The 11,871-nt window shown below is 66.3% G+C and overlaps 2 protein-coding genes across 3 annotated transcripts in view; one reads left to right on the top strand and one right to left on the bottom strand.

Annotated features, from left to right (window-relative positions):
• The first annotated feature begins 209 nt into the window (after positions 1-209).
• NKX6-2 (NK6 homeobox 2) lies at positions 210-1,550 on the top strand. Its single transcript, XM_042960853.1, has 3 exons — positions 210-617; positions 719-891; positions 1,204-1,550. The coding sequence occupies exons 1-3, from the start codon at positions 215-217 to the stop codon at positions 1,456-1,458; spliced, it is 831 nt and encodes a 276-aa protein (XP_042816787.1). The 5' UTR covers positions 210-214; the 3' UTR covers positions 1,459-1,550.
• Positions 1,551-3,005: 1,455 nt separating this feature from the next.
• The window catches only part of INPP5A (inositol polyphosphate-5-phosphatase A), a 175,787-nt gene continuing 166,921 nt past the window's right edge, over positions 3,006-11,871 (bottom strand). For both annotated transcript variants that reach the window (XM_042960550.1, XM_042960549.1), the window contains exons 13-16: positions 7,914-8,025; positions 5,383-5,451; positions 4,524-4,610; positions 3,006-4,435 (exon numbers count right to left, since the gene is read on the bottom strand). In XM_042960550.1, coding sequence (XP_042816484.1) covers positions 4,530-4,610; positions 5,383-5,451; positions 7,914-8,025 — 262 coding nt within the window. In that variant the 3' untranslated portion in view covers positions 3,006-4,435; positions 4,524-4,529. The remainder of the gene's footprint in view (positions 4,436-4,523; positions 4,611-5,382; positions 5,452-7,913; positions 8,026-11,871) is intronic.

Genomic DNA, 11,871 nt, shown 5'->3' with positions numbered 1-11,871 from the left:
GCCCCGCCGACCCCGCGGCCGCCGCCCAGCCCCGCGCCGGAGCCGCCGCCCTCGCGCCTCCCCGGGCCGTCGGCGCCCGCGCCCCGAGCGCCCCGCTGCAGCCGGCGCCCCGGGCCGCGCGCGAACTTCCCGGGCCGGCGGGCGCGGGCGGCGGGCGGCGGCGGCGGCGGCGGCGGGGCCCGGATGGGCGCCCGGGCCGGCGGCGGCGGCGCCCATGGACGCTAACCGCCCGGGCGCGTTCGTGCTGAGCAGCGCGCCCCTGGCCGCGCTGCACAACATGGCCGAGATGAAGACGTCGCTGTTCCCGTACGCGCTGCAGGGCCCGGCCGGCTTCAAGGCGCCCGCGCTGGGCGGCCTGGGCGCGCAGCTGCCGCTCGGCACCCCTCACGGCATCAGCGACATCCTGGGGCGGCCGGTGGGCGCGGCGGGCGGCGGCCTCCTGGGCGGCCTGCCCCGTCTCAACGGGCTCGCGTCGTCGGCCGGCGTCTACTTCGGGCCCGCGGCCGTGGCGCGCGGCTACCCCAAGCCGCTGGCCGAGCTGCCGGGGCGCCCGCCCATCTTCTGGCCCGGCGTGGTGCAGGGCTCGCCCTGGAGGGACCCGCGCCTGGCCGGCCCGGGTAGGTGGCGCGCGCGCGGGCGCGCGCGGGGAGGCGGGGGTCGGGGCGCGGGGCGCGGGGCGGCCGGCCGAGCTCACCGCCGCCGCCAACCCGCTTTGCAGCCCAGGCCGGCGGGGTCCTGGACAAGGACGGCAAGAAGAAGCACTCGCGGCCGACCTTCTCGGGCCAGCAGATCTTCGCGCTGGAGAAGACCTTCGAGCAGACCAAGTACCTGGCGGGCCCGGAGCGCGCGCGCCTCGCCTACTCCCTGGGCATGACCGAGAGCCAGGTCAAGGTGAGCGGCCGGGAGCGGGGCGGCCTCCCGCGGGCCCCGCTGCGCGGAACGTGGTGGTGGCGGGAGGGGATCCCGGCGCCCGCGTCCGGCGAACGGCGCGCGACCGGCCGCCAGCCCGCGCCCCCCGCCCCGTCCGCCCCCCCCCCCCCCAGCCTCCCGCAGCCACCCCCCCGGGGGCGCCGCTGCCCCGCGGCCGGGCCGAGGAGCTGCCGCCGAGGGCCCTGCGCGTCCACGCGGGCGGCGGGGGTCTCGCCCGGGGAGCCGCCTGACCGCCCCCCAACCCCAACCCCAACCCCCCGCTCCCCGCCGCAGGTGTGGTTCCAGAACCGCCGGACCAAGTGGCGCAAGCGGCACGCGGCGGAGATGGCGTCGGCCAAGAAGAAGCAGGACTCGGACGCCGAGAAGCTGAAGGTGGGCGGCTCAGACGCGGAGGACGACGACGAGTACAACCGGCCCCTGGACCCCAACTCGGACGACGAGAAGATCACGCGGCTGCTCAAGAAGCACAAACCCGCGAACTTGGCGCTGGTCAGCCCGTGCGGCGGCGGCGCGGGGGACGCCTTGTGAGCAAGCAGGGTCGGGGCGGGCCGGCGCCCCTCGCCGCCGCCCGCCCGCGTGTATATATATTTTTACAGAATAAGTTATAAGGCGGCCGCGCGTCCCGGGCGGAATCACTTTGTATAATCAATAAATTATTTAACACGTTCCCGGCGGAGCCGCGGCTCCCGAGGCTGCACCGCGTGTGTCTTCCTTCTCGAGAACTCCGTTCTCCGCACGCCCCCCCCCCACTTCCCCGCCCCGCGGGTCCCCCGGCCCAGGCCTCATCCCCGCGGGGGCCGGGCTGGCGGCGGCGGCGGGGGCGCGGTGCGGCCCCGGCCTCCCCGCCCCGCCGTGTCCCCGCGCCCGGGCGGCGGCAGCTCGCAGCAGCGAGGGGACCGCGAGGGCCCGGCCCCGCGACCCCTCGGCCGCCCCGGGAGAGCCGGAGGAAGGAGCCGCGACGCCAGCGAGCGCCCAGCGGGGCCGGACGGGGACGCGGACGGAGACGCGGCGCGCGCGGGGCGCGGGCGGCAGGTGTGCGCGCGGCGGCCGGTGCGGCGCCCCTCCGACCCGCGCCGCCACCTGCGCTCGCGAGCGGGCGCGGTCCCCGGGGCTGCGGGGCCGGCTCAGTGGCGGAGGTCTGCGGCAGGTGAGCCCCCCCTCCCCACCCCGCGCGCGCGTCCTCCTCCTGGGAAAGCCGGGGGCGGGCGAGGGGCCGGGGGCGAGGCCTACGCCGCCGCTGGGCCCCGCGGCTCGGGGCCGACCGGTCTGGTCTGGCACATCCGGGAGCGCCTCCGCGGCTAAGCTTTCCGCCCCCGGAGCCCGCACTCGGAGCGCAGCCCACGAACACGTCGGGTTTTAAACTCTGCCCCGGGGCCCCTGCAGCCCCCGGCCCGTAGTCTTCAACCGGCAGAAGCTGCTGTTTGATCCAGACTCGGGCGCCGGAGGGCACTCCAAAGCGACCCCGCACAGGGACAGCGAGGCCCGCGGACCGGGCGGCTTTGGGCCCCGAGGGCAGCGGCCCTGGTAGCGGGGGGCCGGCCCGGCCGGCCGCTCGGGGCCGGAGCCGGGGCTCCACGCGGTTGCGTCCTACTGCTCATTAACTGTTGACTTTTAAGTTAAAAATTAAATACAAGTGATGACAGTACGACAACTGTTCTCCCGGAAGGCGTTTTTTAAAACGTCAGACAGAAACGTGAAAGGCTGAAGTCGGTCTCTGCCACAGTGGCCGCACCATTTTACAAAAGACCTTTCTTTTGAACCGCTGGCTGGTTTTCTCTTTAATGGCGCGGTCTCGAAATCTGCCTCATTTCTGCGAGTGAACTGTTCTCTCAGCTCAAGTTAAGAGCGGAGGAATTTCCAGTTTTCAACTTTCGCGGAATGCAGTGCGTTTTTATAATCTCCTTTTCAAAGGCCGAGGGGTAATTGCCATTAGCTACCACCGTCCACGGAAGGGGATTCCCGGATCTCCGCGGGGCCGCATCGGAAGGAACAGCCCACAAAGGCTCGCCCTCCGCTACTTAGCATTTCAAAGGAGACGGGAGAGGGAAGGAAGAAACAAAGCGGACGCGGCACTGTTTTCACCAGGATCAATTTTATTGCTTAGGAACCGGAGCGGTCGTTTCTAAAGGCCTCCACAGTGACCAACAACTGAAACCCCGTGAGACAGAATGGCGTGGGGCGGGACTGCCGTGTGGCGCGTGGACAGAGCAGAGGGGCCACAGCACTGACACAGACCCCCCAACGCGCGCGGTCAAGGACAGATTCGGCGAGCGGACACCCGATCACTTGCAAGGGTAGTGATTCACCTAAAGACGAGCATCTGAGGCCTTCACACAGTCCAGGAATTCTGTAGTGTTCTGGAGCAAATCAATAAAACCCACGTTTGTGTTTCATCCACAGGCACTGCAATGACCTTTAATGCCGTACTTCGTGCTAGGAGAGAACGTTTGCAGCAGGGCCATCACGTAGGTTGGTTGCAGCTGAGCAGCCGAGGGAACTTACGGTTAATGTTTTTTTATATACAGCCCGTGTTAGAAGCGACTTCTACCTGAAGCAGACTAGATATTGTGGTTTTTCATTCCTCCCATGATATTATCGTTTTACGTAGGCTACTTGGCACCATAGAACAGTAACAAAAGACAGACAGACAGGTTACAAAATTCTTAAAAGGTACACCCGAGCTAGCTACAAACTTCACATTCAGTCCTTAATGTTACACAGAAGAAAAGGCATAGGAGTAAGAATCTGCAAGTGTAGACGTGCCGTGGCGACGTTCGCGCCCGCCGGCCGTACTCTCGGATGCGTCCGCGTGATCTACGCAAAACTGAGCTCCTAGACTCCACTTCTACCTGCTGATAGGACACTCTCGAGCATTCGTACTGGAAAGTGTATTTAGCATAAGTTTTGGTAAGGTTTATAAATTATTTTTAAAAAGTATATATTTATATATATTTATATATATAAAAATGGAAAGCAGCTGCAGTGTAATTCAAAAACCACGTAACACGGCAGTTAGAGTAAATAACACGGAAAGGGGGGGGGGCGGAGCACAGCGGCCACGCTGCCTGAGGCGGCAAAGAGCCCGCGCCCGCCGCCCACCCGGGCTCGCCTCCAGCTGGCAGGGGGGTGACGCCCGTGGGCTTTCTACGCCGGAGACGCTCTTCCCACGCTGCCAATTGTTGAAAATTGAAACCCTGGAGCCTGAAATACAGACTCCCTCTGCTGTCTGTAGAGTTTTGGCAACAGGACGGTGACTTATTACAAAAACCCACTATTTCTACTAAATGTCACACGAACAGACAAGACAGTGAGGTATGTGAGGCTTTTCCGGAACGGTCCGGAGGCTGAAGCGAAGTGTGGGGCCGGCCGTCTAGCGGGTGGCGCTCGGGCGGGTTTGTCGATGCAGCTGTTGGGAGTACGGATTTCACGGACGCGACTTCCACTTGCTCTTCGCGCTACGGGGAGGTCTCGCGAAGGGCCCTCTGCTGTCGCTGCCATCGCTTCCCTGCCGCGGAATGTGTCATTTGTTAAAGGAACAAACACACCAGGAAAAGCTGAGAAAAGGTGAACTCGAGGGAAGGAGTCATATTTACCACACGTCACTGCACGACACAACACTTGTGCACATGGGCGTGAGGTTTACCTGCCCCGGGCGCGATGCGGAAGGCCAGGAACACGGGCTGCGGCGGAGAAGAGAGGGCGTCAGGACCCCGGCCGCGAGCTGACCCTGACCCCCGACAGCCCCAGCCGCGCCCCCTGGCTTGTGCGCTGGCACCAGCGTGAGCCCAGCTGACCCAGAACCGGAGCCGGGCCGGGTGACCGGACGCCTGGGGCCACGCGCCTTCGCGTTTTGTCAAGCGGGTATCGCTTCCGGGTGGGGAGAAGCTCACCCACAGACCGCTGGATAAACCCCAACCAGCACGGGGAAGGACCGGTGCCGGGGGTCACGGCCCGGAGGCCTTGCGGACGGGACCGAGTGCCAGTCTCTGATTTGGCTGAAGGTGGGACAGGGCCGGCACCGCCCTCGGTGAGCCTGCGGGGCCCTGGCGTGAGGGCCGTCCGCTTGTACCAAGGTGGCCCCTGCACGCAATTCCTCGTGCCCACAGAGCACTCCCACTCCCACCTGCACTGTGGACGCGGCTCGGCACGAGAAGGCCACTACAGTAGTCCGAGTGCACGCTAGAAGAACGACCCTCAGAAATCATCGGCTGTAGACGGTATTTTCGTATAAATAGCACAATTCTGTATTTTGTTCTGCCTTCTTAATCCACCTACCTGCCTGCCTGCCTGCCTACCTTCTGGTATTTATTACAAGCAAATAAACAGACCAAACGTGGCCTGTGCCGTGGAGGCCGACCGAGGAGAAGCGGCGGCCCGGCCCTGCCCGCCGCCCGCCACCCGCCGCCGTCCGCCGATCGGGCCGCGCCCCGCCCCGCAGCAAAGGCACATCACCTTGTGGTCTCCCATGCAGACGTTGGGCCCGATGTGGTCGTAGGTGACAACCTTCTCCTCGCTCTCCGACTGGGGAAGCAAACAGAGAGAACCGTGTGGGAGGCAGGAACGGTGGGGCCTCCTTGGGGAGCGCCAGCTACCGCCCCCGCCCAGCTCCCTGCATGCAGGTCTCTGGCCGGCCCCTCAGAGGGAGAAGCCGGCCAGCACGCAGAACATTCTGGAAGCCCTGGGAGCCCCCGACCCTCCCTGCTCCTGGACGGGAGTCGGGCCGGGGGCCGCGGCACGTGCCCTTGCCAGAGCCCTTGCTCAACGGCAGTTAGTGCTGCCGTGAGCTTTTTTCCCGGGCTGCCCCCCCCCCCCCCCCCGGCACTGGAGCAGCTTATCGGGCTCCGGATGCCCCGTGTACATCTGTTCTGACAGCCTGTTGTATTAACCCGGAACTCGGTTCACAGGACGCAGCCGCCACTGACTCCCCGCTGCTGCACGGGGCACTTTGCACACGCTAATTAAGCGCTGCGCGCACACCAGCTCCCCTCCCTCCTCGCCGGCTCTGCCAGCCCGCGGCCGCCGCCGGTATTTTGGGTGCGACCCTGAGGGTTCGCTGCCGGCCATCAGTCAGCTCCGACTGGACCGGAATTTTACACCCGCAGCCGGAGCGTGTGAGACTATAAAGTTAAAACTGAGTTATCTTTAATGCAGTAGGAGGCTTAAGGTCAGATGTACTTCCCAGCGTGGTCGCCTGCCAGAAAGTATGAACACGTAACCGGCACCGCGGGCGTGAGCACGCCCCATCCTTCACGGGGGCGGTGCGGCCTTGCGGAAGGAGGGGACATTCATCAAACGCGGCCCGGTAATTTACAACGGCAGCATAAAATTGTGGACTTCCAACCGCATAATCTCGAGACAGATAAACAAATTACAGCAACGCGATCATCCCCGCGGATCCCAGCCCGCGCCGCCAGCCCGCCACCTTTCGTGTTTTAGGGCCGGGGAAGCAGAACGGGACATGATGACGAGGTGGCGGAGCGTGGCATGATGGATGAGGCCGAGGGGCTGCTCGCGGTGCGCGTCTGCTCCCGCTGTAAGGCCCGCTGCCGCCGGGCAGCCCCCCGGGAGGGCCGGGGGGGACGTCTGTTGGGGGGGGGACCCTCCCCTCCAGCCCCGGCCCGCCCCCCCCCCCCTTCCAGGGCCGAGGCATCAAAGCTCGGAGAAGACGTGAGAGAACACAGAAGAGCGGGCAGCCCCTTCCACGGAGCCACGTCAAGCCCGGGCGGCACACCAGAGAGGGTGCTCGGCAGCTGGCTCCCGAGAGTTCGCTGCAAATGCGGTTTCCTTGGTCGTGGTTGTTTTCCCTGGTAGATGGCTTGCCCCTTGCCTGTCCCCGAGGCCCCGGGGGCCCCATGCTGGCTGCGGCCCTGTGCCCCACTCACCCCACACGGTCAGGGCCGGCAGGGATGCAATGCCGTGGGCCTCCGTGCGACCGCACACGGCCGTCTCCCGAGCGCCAGAGGGCGGGCACCGCTGCGTCCACGCCGGGCGCCGGGCAGGCCCCGGGTATGTGCGCTCGTGGCCCACGTCCCCTGCAGCGTCAGCCAGGAAGGCCAGTGGGGGAGGGGCCCCGGGGGCCCGGGGGCCACAGGTGGTTGCGGGCCTTGCACACCGCCCGGGGTAGGACTGCCGAGGCCCCGCCACGGCAGGCTTGCCGCGGACCCATCGAAGCCCCTGCCTCCAGCCCAGTCCCCCAGCCGGCTTCCTCTCCACGGGCCCAGGCCGCTCTGGGCTCGGGGAAGAACGTGGAGAGCTGGGCCCTCGAGGAAAAGGGCAGCGGGGGCCCACGGGGTAGGGGGCACTGGGGAGGTGTGTGGTGGGGCGGCACGTGGGGGGCTCTGCCCTCCTGGCCGTGACCCCTGTTGGCCCAGCGCGCTCCGCGTCCCCGGGGGAGGACCCAGGGCCCAGCCGAGCGGTCCCGGGGACGGCCCCCACCTAAGATGTGCCCCCGTCTGCTCTGAACACTGGGCACTGGACCACGGCACGCCCACCTCACCCCAGGGTGATGCTTCTTCACTACCGGGTGGACAAAACCAGTGCAGGCCTGGATCCTTCTAAAAACACTCTTTTTGTATTGGAATGTGGACACGGAAGATTCTGGAAAATCAGGAGGCCACAGGAAGCCCAAACGTCCCAACACCCAGTGCGGTGTGCCACCTCCTGAATGTCGCCCGTCCGTCTTCGCCCTATCGAGCCCAGATGTGAATCAGGCTCGTGATTCACAACTCAGGAAGATAACGGCAGACGTCTCCACCACACTTTGCAGCCTACGCGCTCTCTCGTGGACCAGAGCACATTTAGTTCCCCAGGATACAATCAACCGCGATGATTTTTAAAGCGCTGACGACCACGTGTGCCCGTCTCGGGTTCAGAAAGGTACGGGATGTCGCAGGGGCCCCTGAGGCCTGAGCGCTGGGTCTGACGCCAGGACTCGTCCCGGGTCTCCCCCGCGTGGCTGGTCCCGGGGCGGCTCTGGCACTCACCTTCAGAATCAGCTCCCTGGCGGACGGAGACATGAGGACGCGGTCGCACCACGCGGGGCACCGCGTGTTCATGTACTGCCTGCCCTGGCCGGAGTCCTCGCTGTACGGGTAGCTGGGGGGACACAAAGGCACCCGGTCAGCCGCCGGCTCCGGCCCCTCCTCCCACCGTCCTCCGCGTCCCCCGGGGAGGGCCCTGTGGGCTGCCCGTGCACGTGGGATGGCCAGCGCTATGCAGGGAAGGAATGCACGGTGAGAAGTTTCCAGAACACAAGGCCAAACTTGCAATTTCAGTCCTCACTGGAATCTTGGCTGTAATGGGATCTTGGGACAAGCCTTTCCTTTACAGAAATGGAATCCCCTGTCCACCTGTGGTTTTGGCTCCGTACGTGGCCTAGGGTACACGGAAGACCTACACAGGGAAAACCACGCCCCCGCCCCACGTCCCACTGGGAGACGTGCCCCCTTCCCCACCTGCACACCAGGGGCCAGCAGCTGTCTCCTCGCCGCAGTGGGACCCCCGCCAGACGCCCGTCATGCCTTGGGAAGCCGGGCCCGACCACACACGCTGCCCCCACACCTGCTCCAGCACGGCACCGCGTCTCCAAGGGTGCCCGGTGCCCGGGCCACAGGGTCATCGCCGTGGTTGCGCACGGGTCTGTGCCCGGTTCTCCCCTTCCCACCCACTGACCTGGCTCAGCCCCCAGGGACGGAGCCGCCACCGCTGACCCACCCGCAGGCAGGCGACACGCCCGCGGGCGGCAAACAGCGGGGTGCCGCCAGCTGACACGCGCGGTCATCTTGGGGACGCCCGGCTGCGGCCCCTCACGTCCTTCTGCTGCCTCCTGCATCCAGAACCCTCCGGGGCAGTCCTGCCCATGGGCCCCGTGCAGCCGCCTCGGTGCCCCTACAGTGGCCAGCCCACCCCCAGCGGGCGTCCTGTCCGGGAAGGACTGAATCATCGGTGGACAGACTGGCTGTGCTGTGTGGGTGCCCTCGGCGTGGGCTGTCCGCACGGCCTTCAGGAGGGTCTCAGACCCTCCCTCGTGGAACAATTGTTCAGGTGAATCCCAAATCACCCGCGGCTTCTTCTCCTGTTGCTTTGAGCTCCGAGAGTGGGACGCGGGTGGCCTTCTGGGCTGCTCCCGAGGTGGCCCCTGGTCTTTGGAGGACCCTGGCCCCTCTCCCTCTGCTCCGTGGCCTCCAGACCCGAGTCAGGCCTGTACCTTGACCATCAGGCTTCTGGACGTGTGCCTGCCCTGAGCCAGTGGCTCCCGGCCGCACGGGGCGCCCACACTTGGACCACAGAGGGGCCTCGGGCCCCAGCCCCTCAGGGAATTACCGCTTCCCTCGATTAAGGACTCAAAGCAGCAAATGCAGTTAAAACCTACACGACGGAGAGAGGACCAGCCACTCCTGTGTCCTACTTGTCACAACGTCCTCGTGAAGAACCCAGACGCCAGCTGCCCCCCAGCCTCCTCGGCAGGACAAGCGTGGACGAGTGTGCTCCTGGCTGGGCCGGGGCCACGGACGAGCGACATCGCCTGGCACACGCCAGCCCGCCTGGGTGCTGGGGGGGGCTCGCCGAGGCCGGGTGGCGGGCTCTGTCCGGGAACACGCCCGAATGAAGAGCCAGTGGCTGGGGCAGTGGCGCCCGTGGGCAGGGGCCGGGCAGTCCGAGCCACCGGCCGTCCCCGGCACCCCTCCTGGGCGGGCTCTGCCACCAGCGTTCCGCCCGACAGCTGGGTGTTGGCACGGTTCCTGCCCACTTCTTTTTCTTTGTAGCTTTGTTTCTTTCCTTCTCTTTTCCAGGAGTTTCAGTAAGAGCTGGTATTTTTGAAACCAAATGTTTGGGGGACGCTCTTATCCGCTTGGGGCTGGTGCACTGCACTGGCCGTGATGGGCGCGCGTCTGTACCTTTTCTTCCGGTAACGCGCTGGGGGGTCTGCGATCGCTCACACGGCGGGGCCGACTTGGCAGGCAGGGGTCCCAGGAGGGGCTTCTGTCCCCGCAGCCTCCCTGAGGGCGCACCCCCGCCCCTCCACCCCCACGGTGTGTGGAACGTACCGGAACGTGCCAGTCTGGCTGCGGTGTACTCCTGTTTCCTCCTGAGCCTGGCGTCCCCACCCGCGCTGGCCCCGCGGATTCGGCCGGCGGACACAGCCGGGCTTTGTGCCCTCCCCGCCGTGTTGTCCGGCTCGGGGCCCGCGGCGACTCCACCCGCCCGCCCAGCCGCGGCAAAGGGGCCGCTACCCACATCCTGAGGAAAGGAGCTCGAGGGGCAGGGAGGGAGGGAGGCCGAGTCCTCGAGGACAGGTGGACGATTGTTAGCTCTACCACACGCTGCCAACAGATACGGGCGGCTCTGCCTCTCCGTGGGGGCGAGGGCAGGGCGCCGGTCCTGGTCCCCACCCTGCCACGGTTTGCTTTCAGATAAGTGTGTGCACACGGCCGGCACCGAATTAGTCACTGTCGGCTCTGGAGGTGCTCAGGCCGCGGACAGGCGGCATCGGGCCAGGAGCCCTGCACTCCGTCCACCGTCTGGGCAGCGCGTCAGGCAGCGGAGGAAGGACCCGACCCTGCCCGGGCCCCGCCCCCCCCAGCCCGTCTGGACCAGCACCGGCACTGTTCCGGCTTGCTGCCCCTGGTCCCAGGAGTGGCTGGGCCCCCTCTCAGGGGTCAGGGGCCACAGGGTACGGCCCCTGGGCTGTGGGGAGGAGGGCAGTGCCCCCAAGAGCAGGACACCTCTTGGGACCAACCTCTTTCTCCTTTGGACTCCCCTATAGTCACATTGGACTGTGGTGGCCGGGTCCTGCTCGAGCACGGTGGGGTCGGGCCCGAGGCTCCCCTTTGGGCACATACATTTTAGGGCCGAGGCGCGAGCTTCGCTGCCGCTCTGGGCCTTTCTGGCTCTTCTCTGGGGCTCGTCCCAGCGCCGCTGTGTGAGTCGTGACCACCTGTCAGGTCCCACCGTGCACAGGCGCCCCGCTGACAGATTTGTGTCCTGGCACAAACCCGGGCCTGCGGTGCAAACACTGGGCTTGGGCCCTGGGGTGTGTCCACGTGTGTGGGCGCTGTGCGCAGCCCTAGACGAGACCTGAAGACCGTCAGGGGTCTGCAAAGGGGTTTCCTGTAGCGTCGGTGGCATCGGGCGTAGCTGAGCGTCCAGGGTCGTGTCTGAGCGTGTGGAATTCATCCAGCTTCCGTCCGGACTTCGTCTCAGCATTTAAGCCGGGCCACCACAGCCACCGGCTGCCCTCACGGCTGTCCCCACCCCGGACCTTTGCCCCTGGCCAGCGGGCTTGCTCTAGTCCAGCAACTCGGCATGTTGTCCTCTGGAAACTCGGGGCAGAGCCGTGTCGACCCCCGACCCCCAGCTCAGTGGCAGCGTGTTCCCGGACAGAGCCTGCCACCCGGCCTCGGCGAGCCCCCCCCAGCACCCAGGCGGGCTGGCGTGTGCCAGGCGATGTCGCTCGTCCGTGGCCCCGGCCCAGCCAGGAGCACACTCGTCCACGCTTGTCCTGCCGAGGAGGCTGGGGGGCAGCTGGCGTCTGGGTTCTTCACGAGGACGTTGTGACAAGTAGGACACAGGAGTGGCTGGTCCTCTCTCCGTCGTGTAGGTTTTAACTGCATTTGCTGCTTTGAGTCCTTAATCGAGGGAAGCGGTAATTCCCTGAGGGGCTGGGGCCCGAGGCCCCTCTGTGGTCCAAGTGTGGGCGCCCCGTGCGGCCGGGAGCCACTGGCTCAGGGCAGGCACACGTCCAGAAGCCTGATGGTCAAGGTACAGGCCTGACTCGGGTCTGGAGGCCACGGTGCCTGCCGGTGCCCACCCCACGCATCTCCGTGGACCACATCCAACCTGGGCCCAGAGACCCGCTGGACAGACGGACGTCCTGGCTCCTTCCCAGCCGCCAGGCCTGGCAGATGGCACCTCCTCGTCCTAACTGCACAACGTCACACA

The sequence above is a fragment of the Panthera tigris genome, chromosome D2 (assembly GCF_018350195.1).
Source record: "Panthera tigris isolate Pti1 chromosome D2, P.tigris_Pti1_mat1.1, whole genome shotgun sequence".
In the NCBI taxonomy this organism is placed as follows: domain Eukaryota; kingdom Metazoa; phylum Chordata; class Mammalia; order Carnivora; family Felidae; genus Panthera; species Panthera tigris.
This window is presented reverse-complemented; position numbering and strand designations above follow the sequence as displayed.